General features: G+C 39.6%; 2 protein-coding genes across 3 annotated transcripts in view; one reads left to right on the forward strand and one right to left on the reverse strand.

The window, feature by feature from the left end:
• LOC135208044 (lachesin-like) overlaps positions 1–18,877 on the reverse strand; it is a 110,170-nt gene that overhangs the window by 25,169 nt on the left and 66,124 nt on the right. The window lies entirely within an intron of this gene.
• The window catches only part of LOC135208043 (uncharacterized), a 41,074-nt gene that overhangs the window by 3,463 nt on the left and 18,734 nt on the right, over positions 1–18,877 (forward strand). The window contains 1 exon segment of the mRNA XM_064240169.1: positions 2,757–3,329. Within this exon segment, the coding sequence (XP_064096239.1) occupies positions 2,757–3,329 (573 nt within the window).

Consider the following 18,877-nt stretch of genomic DNA (forward strand, 5'->3'; position numbering starts at 1 on the left):
AAGCAAGCAAATACTTTAGAAAACCATTACGGAAAGATGACAGATTCGCCTAATCTAACTTGTCAAACACAAATGAACACTGCCGTGCCCCTAAACTGTAGCAGCTGTGTATAACAGGGCTTTGGGTAAGCCCACAATTGTATGCCAAGTACAGTACTACTGCAAAACGCAGAAATCAACTCATGAAAACAGTATGATTGAAAGAATATTGTCATATCACCATGGTGACAGGAAGAATATTGTCACATCACCATGGTGATAGGAAGAGATTGCCACATCACCATGGTGATAGAAAGAGATTGTCATATCACCATGGTGGTAGGAAGAGTATTGTCACATCACCATGGTGGACTGGAAGCATAGGTGTTCACTTATTGCCATGGTGACAGGACGGAGTATTGTCATATTGCCATGGTGATTGGAAAAGTATTGTCACATTGCCATGGTGATTAGAAGAGAAGAGTAGTCACATCACCATGGTGATTGGAAGAGTATCTCAAAAGAATGTCTTTCTTGTGGAAGGTGATGACTGAGAATAATTAGAACACATAAGAGCGATTGGAAGACAGATGGCTCATCAAATAAGTGAATAATTTTTTATTATTTAATTTTTTTTGCAGTTAGGGGTTAAACTGTTCATTTCTCTTAGCAAAGACAAGTTTTTGCAAGTGTGAAAGAAATGTCAAAATATATTTTGTCATCACAAAACCTGGTTAAAACATTATGCAGATACCAATATAAGTACGTAATAGTCAAACTATATAGGTCATGTGAATAATCTGTAACAATAAAAAAAATATATAGTATATATATTGAGTGCAATGGTAATAAAGAAAGGATATACTAACCTAACAGACTTAATCTAACTCTGGCATCAAGTTTTACCTGCCATTGGGTGACTTTTGTTCCCCTCTCAAACTTGCCTAACCTAACCTGATGTGGAGGGCTATGAATTCCAGAGGAAAAATACACCTTGGAGGAACACCAACCAAATGTAACTCATAATATTGAGTTTTATCTGGCATGGGTGGGTAATGCCCCTCCCTCTCAGGACCCTTAATCTATCCTGAACTTGATTCCCATATATCATAGAGTGAAAAAGAAGTGGATGCTTAGTGTAATTTGTTAAGAGCGTCTTTTGTGTTGTGAGTGCTATTAAAGTTCAAACTATTTGTATGGTTCTTTGGACGTTGGTAGCAAAGTAAGTAAAGAAGGCTCACTCATAACTGTTATTTCTATTTGAAGGAATTTCATTCATTAAAACCTTTAATTTATACATAAAGTCAGTTTTCAGAGAAATTTTTTACAGCTGGAAGTTTCAGTGAGCATTGGTACATCTGATATTAGTATTTACTTACAGTTACAAAAGTTCGGTTGTTTAGCTAATGTACAATATGGTATTTGTTTGTCAACACCTATTATTATGCAGAAAGTCTGCCAATGTTATGCCAAAAATGGTCAAGGAAGGAAATGTAATAGGAGTCAGAAAATGGGATCATAAACTCTTTGAAGAATATACTGGGAAAGTGAACCTGTGCCAACACATTTTAGGAGGTTAGTGAGTGCTTAGAGAAGTCTTGTTCATGTCACACTGACACCAAAACCCCAAAGGCTTGCTACATTGTCCAGTGAATAGTGCTCAATAACTTGTCTTTCATATCTCTTAAGGAATCAGTTGGTGCTAAAAGAAACCGGTTGGTGTTACTGAATTTGGTGCTGCTAAAGTGATTTTGTGTTAACTTCTGTTTCTACTGAAATACAAATGGAGTGGAATGCTATGTAGGTGAATATTCAGTCAAAAAAGGCAACAATATAGAATATACCCACATAGCAATCCCTAATTTAACTGCAGTAATAGGTATGATATGTTCATTAAGCAGACATAGGGTCAGTGAATACTTAAGCCTGCACTAGTACAGTACAATTAACACTGTGTACAATTAACAAAGTAAAAATAAAGTGACCAGACTACCATTAGAGATGTACAGTAATTCATAATTAAATGCGATTCTAGTGCTAAAATCATTTGAGTGAGGAAAAATGCTTATGCCCATTCATGCTAAAAAGGTATTTTCAAAGTTGTAGTGCAGATAATTGATGGTTTATTGTATATATGTACAAGCAGGTCCAGATCTCATTAACATGAGTTCTACATAATACAGTACACATAAAACTACTGTCATATCTTTGTGTTTCACTGTTTTTAAAATGATTCCTTCACTTCATATCTTGAGCCTCCGACTGAGGATCAGATATTCATATGCTGTGTTCAGAAGTTCTGTTGAAATTGCCCCTCATCAGGGTTTGTTATTTTCTTGTTACCAGTTATGCTTTACTTTCCTGTTTTTGCTGGGATATTGATACTGAAGACTTCCTCATTAGCTTACACTGAATAGTGAATCCAGTCAGGAAGGTGAGGAACAATGAAAGCAATAACATAAGAAGCAAAATATAAAGAGACTGTCAGTGAACCCAATTAACTGTAAATAAGGGCCATCGAATTTATTTGGGGGGGGGGGGGGGGAGGCAGAATGTTCAAATCATGGAGGTTCTCAAGCTTGTTTACAATTTCTTTATCGTGAACTAGTGTGATTATAATTCGCACCTTGCTTCAGAACCTGTTTCTGCTCTGTTTAAAGCTGCAGAGTATGTATGTAGTTTGTATGCTGGGATATATATTTAAAAAAAATCTCTGTATACTATAATCATTGTAGGTACACATTAAATATTTTCTAATATCTTTCATTTTTCTACAGAACCCACCACCACCATGGGCATGGGAGACGAGATGCTGAGGTTTCGCCTCCACAAAATTTTATGGGGGCCCGTAAAACAGGCCTTCCTCTACGTATTTCACCAGACCTACGCACAGACAACTAGCGTTTATGAATTTGCTTTTCATCATCCGGATATGTTTACAAAAGGAGAACTGCTATGTATTGAGTTTGAGCGGAAGGTCAACTGCTATAGCATACCTTTACTCTTCAGTATCATCAAGTCAAGTTGTAACCCCCCACTGGCCCCTCCTACGGCTAGTGTTTGGGAAGAAAGTGCTTGTAGCGTTGACCTGGAAACTGTGGATGTAGCTTTGGAGAAGCTCATAGTGATGCTTGCAACGATTTATGAAGAAGTAGCAGACCTTAACAAGCCTTTGAACGAGGAGGAATATAACAAGAAGGTAACTATTATTAAGCATTGCTTAAAGTACCTGATCGAAGGAGCCGGGAAGTTTGACGTGTCTGGTCGTTGGGGAGAATATCTGGAGAAGATTTTGAATTTGCTGACCGACATTGATCAGAGAGAAGTCTTTCCAGTAGATGAAATAGCAGGTATGTGCTCTAATCCTTCATTTGATTTCATTTTATGTTTTAAAGATTAAAAATGTCAGTACCTGAAATCTAATTTGGACTGTTAGATTAAGAAGCCCATTTGCTTCAGAGAATCTTTTGTGAATTTTTATTTGAGATAAATCTTTTGAAATTTAAGTGTCAAATCGATATCGATAATTTGGAGTCAGTACTCAGCTGATACAGGAATAGATTTTTTGATGTAGCATTAAACATTTTTTTAAGTAACTGAACAATTGAGAAATACTACTAATCATTACTTGGGGTTCCGGATATAAGCTAACTTTTATGCCACAATGCCCCACAAGTTTAGTATTAAATACAATGCAGAAAAGTTTATTGTCGAAACAGCAGGGCCTAAAAGTTACACATAACATATACTCTACAGTATTTAAATAAATGGATGCTTTTATCAGTGGATATGTTTTCATATGAATAACAAACTCATACTTTTACCATAACTGAGGGTAATCCAAGGCTTAACAGTCTCTCTGACTTGAGTGAGCTTTCAGGCACACTCGAGATTTTCCTTGGTTTTCACCCTCAATATGTACTGCTTTTGTCCTTAGTAGTTGGCCATCTCCCAAACAGATGAACCTGGTGTTTCAAATATTGGTTGAGACCACCTTGACTAAATGAATAATGTGCAGTTTCAGTTGCTGAGTTAGTGTAGCGAGTTCTCTCCAGCCATTTTTCTTGGAACTACATCACCTCATTATTACTTCAAAATGGGTAGAGATTTTCAGGATTTATGTTAACAATTTGATGGTGTTGTTGCTGCATTTGTGTCAAGTGCTGTTTGTATTCTTGCAACCTAAGTTAACCCAGCAGTACATATAGTGTTTTTGAGTTTTCTCTATGTACCATACAATATATAAAACTACTGTATGTTTCATTTGGTGTCTTTTATTGGTTGGTTACTTTATTGTTTTTAGAATTTAACTAAGAGTCTACATGGTGTCTTTTTATTAAACATAACTTGTTCATATACGAAGCAAACCTTCGGTCTTAATATTAGTATTTACTAGCGCCCCAAACTGGAAACCGGTAGAATTATTAAACTTGTGCGATCCAGGGACTATTGGCATCTACCAGGTCACGGGCATGTATTACCCAGAATGCCCTTGGTGTCCTGTGACCTACCAGTTATCTTTCTACCGCCTTTAAGATAGGACGTGTTCTCTGTCTATCTGTTTAAAGCCGGTTTTAGTTTGCCCCTTTTTATCCATTTCTTTTTAATTTTTCTTATTAATTCTCTTTCTCTGAGTGGTGCTCATGGGTGGGTGTGAGCTGTAAGAGTGTGTAAGTGGTGGCGATGGAGTTTTTGCGTCACCGTCGGGATCTTCCTTCTGTTTCGAATCTGTGGATTTTCCGTGTTCAAAGATTCCCGAACTTCGGTGTCGACTGATCCTCATCCAACGTGTGTAGGTGCAGTGGAAAATGTATGTACAATTACTAATCCTTGTTCTGTTTGTCATGGTTGGTCGGTGGAACAGTGGAGGAAGTTTTTATGAGAAAGGCAGTACAAAAAGAAAGGAGTCGACGCCATCTTTGGATGACTAAGCGTTGCCGGCTTCTTTTGTTTCGGCAATACCACCAGACTGTTCCATATGTTTGCCACCTGCCTTTGATTTGTCCCATACCCCTTCGGTTTCTCCTAGCGGTTCGTTATCGAACTCCAGAAGGGTTTTGGGTAATTTTTATGAATAATATTTATGCTCCGTTGTTCCCAGAGGGAGGGTGGGAGCGTCGCCATCTTTGTTCCAGGTGCCGGCTCCCGATGCGAACAGGATGGAGGGTACGTGGGCGGCTCTAGGCCTACCAGGCGTACCAACCTTGGAAGGTTTGCTGTCGCATTATATGGCGTCACGATTCCAGCAGAGTCGAATATTCCTCATCCGCCCTTAATTGTCTTTTGGGGAAATAATGCTGCAGCTACGCCAACCCTTCAATGTTGACGCGATTCTTGAACGTGGGCAGTATTTTGCTACAAACAACAGGGATGCCAGCACAGCCGCACGTCTCTCCCTAACGAGATTGGTGTGCGTCACAACCAATGTCACAGCACCCGACATGGCGGACCATGACTCACAGCTACGCTTCTCAGTCTTCTTCGCTGCCTCCGGACCTAAATACGCTTTCTGACTCGGTAGTACACACTGTAATGAAGAGATACAAGATCTAGAGAAGAAAATTATAAAGAAAGACAAAAAAAAAAAAGAAAAGAAAAAAGGCGTGATTCGTCTTCTTCTTAGTCTTCTTCTTCTAGCTCGGCGTCATCGCTAAGTTCTATGACGTCACGGCGTGTACCAGTCACGCGTTGGAGGATACAGGATTTCGTGACTGATCCTCGGGCCCGGCCAAGAGGAGAAGAGTGAATTCTTCTTCATATTCGGCCAGAACTGTCACATCCCAGTCAAAGCAAGAAAGGCAAGAAGGTCAGTGGCTGATAAGCTCAAAGCTAGTGGACGAAGCCGTTTACAAGAGTCCGAACGAGCGAGTGAGCCGACGGTCGCTGGGCTGGCGGCCAGATGCGGAGTTGCCAGTAGAGACGACAAAGAGTAAAAAGGAAGACTACAATGTCGTTGTGAAATCACGTGGGGGGGCGAAAAGTGCAGCAAAGGATAGAGCACAGATACCTGGTTTCGCCTGTAAGACCGTTTAAAATACGGAGAAAAAAAATGAAAAGGTTTTCCTATTAAAAGAACGAAGAATAGTGAGTTGGCGACCTCGTCCTGATACGTTGGTTGGAACGAGTTGTCCGCCTATGGTGAAGGATCAAGGCCGAATTCCTCGACGTCATTGGAGATGATATCATCGTCATGGAGAAGAAGTGAACTCGGTTTCGAGAGAGTCTTCATCTTGAAGGTATAGGCGAGATTCTCGCTCTCGATCCGCGAGCAGAGAAGGAGTGAGGCGGTCTCGCTCTCCTGCTGACTGTTCGGGATCCAGCCGTCGGCGGTCAGCCTAGATCAAATGGACCGCGGCCGTAGGGACAGACGCCACGAGGAAAAAAAAAAAAAAAAAAATACCCGGCTGTTTGTCAGGATAGGAGTGATATAGCGTCTCCGTGCCTGAGCACAGCACACTAGAACAAAAGATGGAAGGAGAAAACCAAGAGTTTCTGGCTTCCGTATGCAAGAGGTGATTGATTTGATTCGTCAATTCAATAACCTTTCGGGGTAGACGGAAACGCTTGCCAGTTATGCTTCCTCCGGGATTGACATGGCGTTTGGGTTTAAAAAAAGGATACCAAGGTGTCGTATGAATTGCCTTGTTCAAGTCATGCAGAGTCAGTTTTACAGCATGTAAACGCACGGATTGCGGGAAGGGATAATTCTTTAAGATCAAATAGATCGTTTAAGTGGTATCCTCCTCCGATGATGAAACATAGGAAATATTATCGACATTGACGGTTCCTTTGCTATCTAGACAAATTAACCCAAACCCAAATGTGGTTAAGGTTAAGACCTGGATTAACCTTAGAGCAAGTAAAAAAATGGTAATGCCCTTCGATGACTTGCCAAGAGCTGCTACGTTAGAAGCAGCAGCTTCTTCTGTCTTTCAGACCGCTTCTTGGTTGGATCTTTGGTCAACAGCAGTAGCAAAGATTGCATCCTCAGAAATGACGAGAGAAGTAGTGATGAATCAATGTTCATTAGATTACTACTATCAAGTGCCAAAGCAATTGCGTATTTGACCAATTTGAGTGCCAGTGTTTGGGCAAATATCCTATTAATGAGGAGAGATGCAGCTTTGGCTAGGCTAAGCCGCTCTGTTGATTTGATTCCCTGCTAGCAATGAGGAATGGGAATATCTTAGAGTCGCAATTGCTGTTGCCAGAAGCCATACTAGAAGTGGCTATAGATAGGAGAAGGATGGACACTAACGATAGATTGGTAGCGAGCAGACAGTTTAGAAAAACATCTTAACAGTCAAAATAACCATATGGAGGTAAAGGCAGCAGCAATACCTCGAAAGAAGCCAGTGAGGAATACATCCCTAGTAGAGCAACAAGAACCTCTTCCCCAAAGAAATTAGCTCATCGGCTTTCTTTCACGATAGAAATAACAGAGGAAGGGGATTAGGGGAAGAGGTAGAGGCTCAAGGTGATAGGATGGGCGCCTCTCATCACTCAGCCACACCAGTGGGGCGTTGCCTGGTCGAATCACTGGAAGGTGTGGCAGGAACTGGGTAGCAGAGCAGTGGGTGGTGATGTTCTCAGGGTCGGGTATTTGATTCCGTTCGAAGTATGCCCACCCCTGACGGAACAGCCATTACCTCACCTCTCTTATGCTCAAGAAACCTCAAAAGGCTTTTTATTCTGCAAGAGAGGAAGTGAAGAGATGATGGAAAAGGGGCTGTGGAACAAGTATCTGTTCCGTCAAAGGGGTTTTACAACAGGATTTTCCTTGTACCCAAACCCAACGGGACTGGAGGACAGTAATAGACCTGTCAATATTGAATCTGTTTATAAGAAAAACCAGATTCAAAATGGAAACTCCAAAGCCGGTTCTACAGGCAGTCAGGATCAAGGACTTTATGCTGACAATCGACTTCAAGGACGCATACTTTCAGATCCCTCCCAGTCCATCAGTCTTCAAGGAAATTTCTTTCCTCGCTTCAATCTTGCAGAGAAATTTTTCGAGTTCAAAGTTCTGTGCTTCGGATTGACAACGTCTCCTCAATTTTTGTTTTTACAAGAGTGTTTACTCTTGTGTCGACATGGGCGCATGCCCAGGGGATCAGGCTAATAGATATCTAGACGATTGGCTGGTGATAGCAAAGTCCAGAGAGAAACTACTCAAGGAAGGGGCGGCACTTCTACAGTTTTGTCACAGCTTAGGCATTGTGATAAATCAAGAATTCGCAGTTGGTGTATCTGGGAATGGTTATAGACACAATAAAAGTCAAAGTATTCCTGACAGACAGAGAATAGAGAAATGCAAACAAGTGGTGAATGCCTTTTCTGGAAAAACAAACACAGCCAGCAAAACAGTGGCAGGTAGTACTGGAGTTCTAACTTCCTTGGAGAAACTAGTACACAAGGGAGGCTACACCTTCGATCTCTACAATGGAGGATGAAGGAGTTTTTGGGCACCATGTAGTAGATCACCCGTACGAGCAGATTCCCTTGTCGTCAGAAGTGTGGAAAGACTTGCTGTGGTGGGTGAAGGACAACAATCTGACAGAGGGTGTTTCCCTTCAGCAATCCTCCCCGGATCTCTTGCTGTTCTCAGATGCGTCACTAGAAGGTTGGGGAGCCCATATGGAGGAGCTGATGGTTTCAGCGAAATGGATTGGCGAGGACAGAGAACTCCATATAAACGTGCTGGAGTTGAAGGCAGCGTTTCTAGCACTACAGGAGTTCAGGGAGAGGGTGAAGGGACAGTCAGTGGTATTGATGTCAGACAACACCACAGTAGTAGCTTACATAAACAAACAAGGATGGGCTAGTGTCTCGACAGTTACATGTGATGACAGTTCAACTTCTTCAGTGGGCTGTAGAGAACCTAGTATGCCATCGGAGCCAGATATATTCCGGGGAAAATAAAAGAAACATAGTGGCTGACAAGTTGAGCCGAAGGGATCAGATCCTGGGTATGGAGTGGTCCTTGCTCCAACAGGTAGTGGACAGAATGCTCATGTTGTGGGAAAGGCCGATCATAGACCTATTCGTAACCAGGTGCAACAAAAAGTTGGAAGTGTATTGTTCGGTAGTCAGACATAGAGGCAGTAGCGGAAGATGCGCTTCAACACCCGTGGGACAATCTTGACGTTTATGCATTTCCTCCATTTTGTCTAATCTGTCAGGTTTTGAACAGGGTAATGCGGTCTTAGAACCTCAGAATGACTCTGGTAGCTCCTTTATGGCCAAAGGCAGATGGTTTTCCGCGACCTCTTGGAACTCCTAATAGATCTGCCGAAGAGAGTTACCTCCATGGAAGCACCCTACTATGTCAGCTGCACGTGGAGAGGTACCACCGGTCGGTGAAGTCCCTATCACTTCACTGGGTGGAGACTGTCAAGTATCTCCTGCGAGCGAGAGGGTTTTCACAGAAAGCAGCAGCGCAGATGGCAGGTAATATCAGAAAGTCATCAGCAGCAGTATACCAAGAAAATGGTCAACATACTGTGATTGTGTCGTAGAGGGAACTTGTCCTCCACACGGTACCACTACAGTGGTCCCCCGTATTCGCGGGGATGCGTACCAGACCCCCCCCACCCCCCCGCGAATAGTTAGAATCCGCGAATGTTTGGAACCCCCCTCTAAAAGTGCTCATCAAACTCTATCCTGAACATGCAAACACCAAAGTATCCCTAAAAAGGACCATCCTTCATCAAATACACATAAAATTATCCTATTATGGTTTTCATATTAATCTTTGAAATATTATTACTGTTTTTAAAATAAATCTTAATTTATTTTATGGTTTTACATAAATACATACTATGTACGTACTGCATGACTTAGTTACGTATGTGAAAATAATTCAGTCCCCCCATAAGTATTCAGTCATGCACGTTTTCTTTCTATGGTTTACTAGTTGAGACATCCATTTTCTTTTTACAAAGGAAGCAATTGTATGTGAAATCACAAATACCAAATGTCTACTTAAGTATTATCCTACATCAAACCAATATACCATTGAATTGGTATTATTAATATCATTTTAAAGTCATCTTAAACATTTTACCATTAGAAATATATAAAAGAGAGAGAGAGAGATAGAGAGAGAGAGAGAGAGAGAGAGAGAGAGAGAGAGAGAGAGAGAAATAACAACCTCCTTACGGTTTCAATAGATTGAAATGAACGTTGTAGGCAACTTTTTTCCCCTCCCATAAATACATATATTTCTCCAGAGAAGAGAGAAAGAGAGGACTGTGCAATTACTTTTTTTGTTTGTCTGTCTATCAATTCTTTTGCTGAGATCGAGAGATAAAAAGGAGAAGTAGAAACACCAAATGTATGACAAGTATCTTGTGGAGAGTGAGAGAGAGAGAGAGAGGAGAGAGAGGAGAGAGAGAGCGAGAGAGAGAGAGAGAGGAGAGAGAGAGAGAGTTGTCCTTACAGTATTTAAAAGAGAGAAATGGAATGATTATTGTCTTATTTTTTTAAACTACTCAGATATGAATTTTGTACTTACAGTTAATAGTATTATTATTGGAAAATATTAATGATAAACTTATTACATACATGTCTATGAAAATGATCTCATCTCAGTAAGAGAGAGAGAGAGAGAGAGAGAGAGAGAGAGAGAGAGAGAGAGAGAGAGAGAGGAGAGGAGATTACATAAAATTAAACCATTAAATTCGTTGACCGCATTGTATGGCATTGTTACTTTCCACCCAGCTCCCGCGCGCGTCACTGGAGTTGAGGTAGGGAAAGTTGATACAGAAAAAGACGAAGGGTAAGAATTTTCATTTGAAATTAGTTATCGTATTATTACTACTTCTATTATTATTATTATTATTATTATTTGAAAATAAAATAAACACGTGCTTTACCATAAAAATTCTCTCATCTCAGTAAGAGAGAGGAGTTTATCCTTACAAGTTGAAACTGGAAAGGTAATTTTCATCTCTTAAAATACTACCATTATGAATTTTGTAATTACAGTTTTATTATTATTATTATTATTATTATTATTATTATTATTATTATTATTATTATTATTATTATTATTAAATACTGAAATTATCAATAAAAATTTTACATACTAGTACCATAAAAATTCTTTCATCTCGGTAAAAGAGAGAGAGAGAGAGAGAGAGAGAGAGAGAGAGAGAGAGAGAGAGAGAGAGAGAGAGAGAGAGAGTGTTTTATCTCTCTGTTCTCTAAAAAAATACTTGTAACACTTCCAGCAAAAGAGAGGGATGGGAGTTACCACTATGGACACATTATTATTTTGTGTGGCAAAAGAGAGAGAGAGAGAGAGAGAGAGAGAGAGAGAGAGAGAGAGAGAGAGAGAGAGAGAGAGAGAGAGTTAGTTGCCTTAATTAAAAGTGACATGGATAGATTAGTATTTTATTTCTTTAAAATACTATCACATAATATGAATTTTGTAATTACAGTTATTATCATTATTATTATTATTATTATTATTATTATTTGAAAGTATTAAAAACATATACTAGTACAAGTACTATAAAAAAAATATCGAGTTTCAGTAAATGAGAGAGAGAGAGAGAGAGAGAGGGGGAAATTTCATGAGCACTTGATGGCAACAGCACAACAGCCCCTTCCCCCTCCTGTCACTTAAGAAAACTTGCCAAACGTATGACAGTTTTTAGTACCTGGAGTTACAGACAGAATACTGGGATTTCTTCATTCTTCCATAATTTTTTAAATTTATAAGCTAAAATCGTACTAATTCATTATGGTATTTTCTTTAATGAATTGATATTATTGCTGTATAAATTAATATTAATATTTGAAAATAGTAAATCAATTTATTTATCATCACAAAAAAAAACACATCTTGTAGGGTAGAGAGAGAGAGAGAGAGAGAGAAGAGCGAGAGAGAGAGAGAGAGAGAGAATTATTATTTTTATTATGTGATATCATTTAAACTTATTAAACTTACTAATACAGTATTAATCAAAATTAATATTTGAAAATTAGTAATCATTTTTGTGTATCATAAAAATGTATTTAGTCCATGAAAATAAACATCAAAATACACTAATTAGTGATTATTTTCATCGGAAAATGCCGCGAATGGGCGAGTCCGTCCGCGAATAATATCTAGATAGGTTCCAAAGAAAAATCCGTGAATGTGTGAGTCCGCGAATCCGAGGAACGCGAATACGAAGGGACCACTGTATTTAGCAATTAGCAGACTTTCTGATATATCTCAGGACAGAAAGGCATATGTCTGTATCTGCGGTGAAGGGGTACAGGGCTGCTTTAGCCTTGGTCTTACGCATGAAAGGTGTGGACATTTCATCTTCATGGGAGTTGGCCATGTTGATGAAGAGCTTTGAGCAGTCATGTTTGCCAAAAGAACTAAAAGCCCCAGATTGATGATTTGACCATGGTACTGAGTAGTCTGACAAAACCCCCCTACGAACCACTAAGACATTCCACGATAGGAGCCTGACCCTGAAAATAGTCTTCTTATTGGCCCTACCTCAACCAAAAGGGTGGGGGAAACTACATGGCCTGTCATATGTCGTGAAGCACTCAAGAGGTTAGAAGTCAATGGTATTCGAGTTTGTTCAGATTCATGGGCCAAAACAAAACTCAAAAACCCTTCAATAGTGGACAGTAGATTTGACTCCTTTTCCATACCTTCTCTGCAGATTTCGTTAGATAATGACAGAGATGAGATGCTTCTGTGTCCCGTCAGATTAATGAGAGAGTACTTAAGAAGGACAAGGCACCTCAGGCCTGGGTGCAGGAGGTTGTTCGTAAGTACAGGAAGGAACAAAAAGGAAGTGTCCAGGAATACAATCTCGTTTTGCTAAGAGAAACAATCAGGAATGCCTACATGACAAGAAGACAGGGGGTCAGATAGCCAGGAGAGGGGTATGGGCTCATGACATCAGAGGCTTGAGTGCTTCTTTAGCTTTCAAGAAGAATGTGTCTGTGGAGAGAATTCTGAAAGCTGGTGTTTGGAAATGCCAAACCACTTTCACTTTATTTTATTTAAAAGACGTTGCCCATAGATCCTTGGATACCTTTTCCTTGGGTCCGGTGGTGGCGGCCCAGCAAGTGGTATAGCTCATCCAGTACCCATGGCGGGTCAGTTTTGTGTCTAGTCTAAAGAATTGAAGGTATGAAAGTAGAATGAATGGGATGACTGGTCTTTTTTCTTTACTACTTTCTTTCTACTCCTTTACCTACGGGCAGTATGAATAGGAGAGTGCCATCATAAGCCGGAACAGACTAGATGCAGGTGAGATGGTCGGCCATACTGTAAAGTTATTTTAGAGTATAGTATACTTTTTCAGTAGCAACACACCCCTCTCGGTAATAAGGAAGGTAGGAGGATGGTAGATCCAGATACAAGCGAACAAGGTGGTTAAGGAGAATGGAAGGACTCTATTTTCACATAGTTTTATAACTATGCATGGTACCAGCTCCCAGTGAGGGAAACCAATAGATTCTCTTATATCTTTGGTTCAAGGGTTCATAGTCCATTATCTTGGAATACTCATAATATTCGGAAATGGATTTAGGTGGCAAACTCCCAGTCAGTTATAGCGACTTACCTCCCTCCAATAAGTAAGTCTATCCTAATGTTTTAAAGACCAAAGGTTTGTTTCATATATGAACAAATGACAAATTTGTAACTAATTTGTATTTTTCATAACTAACCAAACCTGAGGTCTTAACAGTTTAAAGGCCCACCTCGAACCACCCCTCTAGTAGTTTAAACTGGGTTAAAGAAGTATAACTGGTAAGTCACAGGACGCCAAGGGCATTCTGGGTAATACATGCCCCATGGACCTGGTAGATACCAATAGTCCCCTGGATCGCACAAGTTTAATTTTAATTTCTACCGGTTTCCAGCTTGGCGCTAGTAAATCCTAATGTTAAGACCTCAGGTTTGTTAGTTATGAAAACTACAAATTAGTCACAAATTTGTCATATTTATTGTGGCTTTGGGTTTTCATTTTTTAAACTTATTTTCTTTGCATAATCATAAGAAAATTGAAGGCATGATTATGTATATTTAGTGTTTATATCTAGCAGTTGTATGTGAGTGCTATCCTTGGTAATCTTCAGCAGAAAGTGAGGATATCATGGTATCTTGAAGAAATGATAATGAGTATATTCCCAAGACTCGGAAAAAACTGGTCATGCAATAGATTTTGTGGCCCTGCTGACTAGAACCAGTGTAAGACATGTTGTTCTTAAAAAAAAAAAAAAATAAAAACATGAAATTCTTCCATGATGGCACCTACTTGGATTACTGAGGTAGTAGCAGTTTTTGGACCTGGTGCAAATTGAGATCAACTTTTACTTTTTTCATTTTGCTTCAAGTTTATAAAATCTGCTACATCTCCCATTTTTTATAAACAGATTACTTAGTTCTCTTCATTGGCAAGACTGAGAGAAGTGCTGATCTTTATTCTCCAGTCAAGTTTACCCTTCAGACTATGGTTACTGTGTGATGAGTAATCATAAGCAGAGTTGCAGAACTTTTGCCCTCTGAATTGCATTATATGAAGTGTTAGTTTCCTTTTTCTCAACAATGGTTATATGTAGTAGTTTTGACAGATGTTAGAGAATGTTCAGTTTGACTTTCTCCTTCAAGCATTTTCAGTGTAGAACCTGGACTGTCATCTAAAATCCCAATGTCACTGATTTTCTTTTTTTTTTTTTTTTTTGTACTTCACGAAACAAACAGCATCCTTATTCAGGTGAAGTTCCCCTGTCACTTCAGTTGCTAGATTTTTCATTCTCACTGTTGTAAAGCTGCTTTGGACTGTATATGTAGGCTACTTATTAAAAACTTGACGTCATTCCCCAGATAATTTGTGGGTAGAGATCATCTCCTGTATTTGTCAAACCCATGTACAGATATCTCACTCAGCTTATGCTGGGGTCACACATTCACATATCATGACAGCGTATGCCCACGTGTAGTGGATCACGGGCATCATCGCGGTGAAACGACCTTGAACAGCTGGTAAACAGGACATGGGCTAACGGACATAAATGTACACGCAAAGAAAGCAAGGTCGGACGTCTACCTGGAACTTACGCCGATAGTGTAATATTCTATGTATGTCAACTTCACTTCGTTACCACGGCCACTATTGTGGGGCTGTAGGGTACAAAATGGCCAGCCTGTAACAGAGCAGACTGTAAAGTGATGGAACATGTATGAGAAAATGTAAAATATTGCATTCTGAAAATCCAGGTTGTAAATTCATTTTGGTAGAATTCTGCACGTACTGTAAAATATTGCATATTTTCAACAAATAAAAAAAAAATTAAGTCAGACATTATAATATAGTACATACCATTGCAGTCCCAACATCTTGGGCTTCTGACGGATGATGTGGGTTTAGGAAGTGGAATATGTTCAATATCCACTCCCTCCCGTCCGTCATGTCGTCTTCCTGTCCGCTGTCCATCACTCTGTATCTCATCCAACTCCGACTCCTGTAGGTGGAAGATGAACCATTTCCTCGACATGAGTGTGTTGCAGGAGATGCTGAAGGAGTCTTCTCCGGGCCGAAAGAAGGTCCTGCAAGAAGATGTGACGTTTATGGTCCCTTCCTTGGTCGTTTTAGGAGGTTTGGTATCTTGAAGGGCGTAGAGAGTATTTGGAGGAAACTGCTGTTCTCGGGAGACAGAAACAACAGCTGACCTGAGGGTTGTTTGTTGTTGTTGTTGTTGTATTAAGCCAACACTTCTTGTTGGCACGGGCCTTTCCCTTATTCATTATTGGCGCCGACCTCACCTTGTTTTATACCACGCTACAGTGTTGCCATGTCGCACAGGGTTGTTAAATGTGCGAATCGGTTTCCCCGTTAGGCTACAGCGCAATTAGGAGGCCCACGGTCTTCGCGGCGGAAAGAAAACAGTAGTCACTGTGGTCCCATGTGTAATGCCTGGAGCTACGTCAGGTGACATTTGGCGTGACCACCCACAACTTGTTTGAACATTTCAAAACTGGAGTCGGGCTATGGCGCCCTAGTGGGCAGAGCTTAGAGCCCGGATGACCCGTCACTGTACGTCTATGATTTTACGTATGTTTTACGTTACATTTACAGTTTACTGACGTAAGCTGTTGCCAACTACCAATTTCCGCTCATGCGTGGGCGTGCGTGCGTTGATACGTGAATGTGTGACCTTAGTATTAGTATGAACCTTTTGTCTTTTGAGATGGTTTTTGACCACCTTTTGTGCAGTGATTTTGGAAGATTTATATTCAACTGCTGTACTTTTTGTTTTGTTTAGATTTCTTGAAATTTGTCCCCAAGTTTTTATTTTTTGTTTTTTAAATTTTTTTTTGAGATTTAAAGCACTTTTAGTTTTCTTCCATTTATAGCATCCTGAATCATCAGCATCGAATGAAATATGGGCATTGCTTATTCAGTGTCTGTTTTGTACACAGTGGTTATTCCAATATATTTTCTATATTTTTGTGACTAATTTTCATAAACATCTATTGTTGTCCCTTTCAAAGGTCTGTAATAAACTAATATATTGCTCTGGCCTTGAGTGCTATAGGTTAGGTCTCCCAGTTTGGGACGAGCACAGGCTATATCACTGTGTTTTTCCATTACCCGAACTTGACATAACCCGGGGACTGCCTGTAATGGTATAGAGCTTTAGTTAAGTGGCTATTTCTTGCTTCTTGATAGTTCACAGTTTTATGACACAAGGCTCCTTCAGTACTAGTTTAGTTAGCTATTTTGTGATGATCATCATCCAGCCACTTAGCCATTAAAAAGGCCTTTCTTTGAGGTACAGTAAGTAGGAAGGACTAACTATTGGTCCAAATCATATGCAGATGATAACACAAGTCTTTAAATCCAGTGTGGTCTTGGGTTTGTAGAGGTAGTCATTAATAATTCTCAGACTGTATGTTAGCATATTCAGTCTTGTTTATTTTTTAGTCATAAACATGCGCTTCTGTGTATGTTAGTTTAGAATGTGTGTTTATGTATGCAGTTTATTTGAAGACTTATAAGTACTATAGAAAGTATACTGTTTCATCATTTTTTTGTATAAATTATTTTTTTAAACTTGATTTGCTTTTGTTATTGTAAATTATATTTACAGACAAAACTGTGTCCAATGCTTAATATTTTCTTGTGCTTTATTGTTTATGAGAAAATGTGCATTTTTAATCAGTTTAACTCAGACATACAATGTGACGTACAGAGAAGTTTTACTTACTTAGTGTTGAATTTAGATAGTAAATTTGTGTACTGTTGTCATTATTGTTATTGTTAACCAAACTGATACTAATCAATTTTGTCTGATTTTCTTTTTGTGGATAGGTAGACTCTTTGACATGATGACTAACAAGGTAAGTAAAGAAGTGTCCTCTAGCCTATTTTCTTGTTTGCTTAATGTTGTAAATGTCTATTGATAGCTATTGATAGCTTTTATATGTTACCTGTAGATTATGGCTGTTATTTAATCTGATGGAAAATCCAAGGCTTCTGATATTTAAATTCCCACCATCAACATTTTTATGTCAATGTTTCCATTGTAGGGTTAGATGTGAAATGAACACTCCATGCTACTCTGTCCTCTGCGTTGAACTCTTATCATGTCTGGCTCTTGATCCATCCCCTTTTCCATGACTCCCTTTGGCCTTCCTACGGGTCCTTTGTTACTTCTGTGTATACAGCTTCTTGACCAACTGTTCCTCACCCCTTCCTCATCTCAGTCTTTGAGATGGCAGTCTTCTCAGAGTCGCCTGGATACCACATCTCTCTGGCAGTTCTCATTCATAATTATGATCCACTCCACTGAACATGGCCATGAAGCTTAGCATTCAGGGGATCTCAGTTTAAAATTTTCTTGCATTTTATTTGTTAGAGCATATGTTTTCTTTTTTCTGTTGCATAGAGTATTACTGGGGTAATGTACTCATGTAATATTTTATTTACCAGCAGTCTAACTTTTTCTTTAATTTCAGCTATGGTACTAGCTGCTCTCTATCCTATGCAGTTCTCTCTTCATCCCCGTGCTTCGCATTCCCACTGTCTCCCCCCCTGCCCCTCCCCCCATTACTTTTCTTTACTGTTGCTCACAGCTCTGTTTTTGCCCCTCTCCCAAAGTAACAGAAAATAATGTGCCTCTTCTAAGCCCTCCACATCTGTCACAGAACGGTTCTCAGCTCCGCTCTATTTCCTAGTGGCTCTTGTAATACATTTGTTGAAAGTATTACAAGGTGAAGCTATTTTGTGAACGTAATCATAAGTATAATTTCAACATTAATCTCCTCCCATCACAGTAACTTATTGCAGTGCTGTAGGTTACCATAGGTAGAATCATAAAGATTCATTATAGTGTTGTCACTTCACTGCACCCGCCCTTTCAGAAGTTTGTATTAAAACATGATAAAACTTAAAGCAGTGGGAGTTCTAATCCCTGTGATGTGTGCTTGCAGTAGTGATATCCACTGTGTCCAAAATAACATTTAAAAAAATGAGTTAAAACTATTATAAGTGTTGTCATACCGCAAACCCATTGTTTTTGTATTATCCTGTAGTGAGTCTGTGCTGTCCTTTCCATACAATTCACAGAAGAAGAAGAAGAGTCCCAAACTTTCACTTGGCTGTAAACATATTTAGGTTCCATGGTACGGTCCACTGTGTGTCTGTTCCTCTGCACACATCTTGCAGTCTTTTCTTCTTGGAAAACGTGGCTCATTATGCTCCTTTTCCTCAAAATAGTAATCCTTTATTCATATTTTCTTTTTACATGTTTGAAACAGCTCTTTGTTCCAACACGTAATACAAACCCTCGTCCTTTACCTAAGGAATTAATTACTATTTCAGCGCCAGCTGGACCGGTCGTAAGATTTATAACAAGGTAGTTCGGTAGT

This window comes from Macrobrachium nipponense, chromosome 34 (genome assembly GCF_015104395.2).
Source record: "Macrobrachium nipponense isolate FS-2020 chromosome 34, ASM1510439v2, whole genome shotgun sequence".
NCBI lineage: Eukaryota > Metazoa > Arthropoda > Malacostraca > Decapoda > Palaemonidae > Macrobrachium > Macrobrachium nipponense.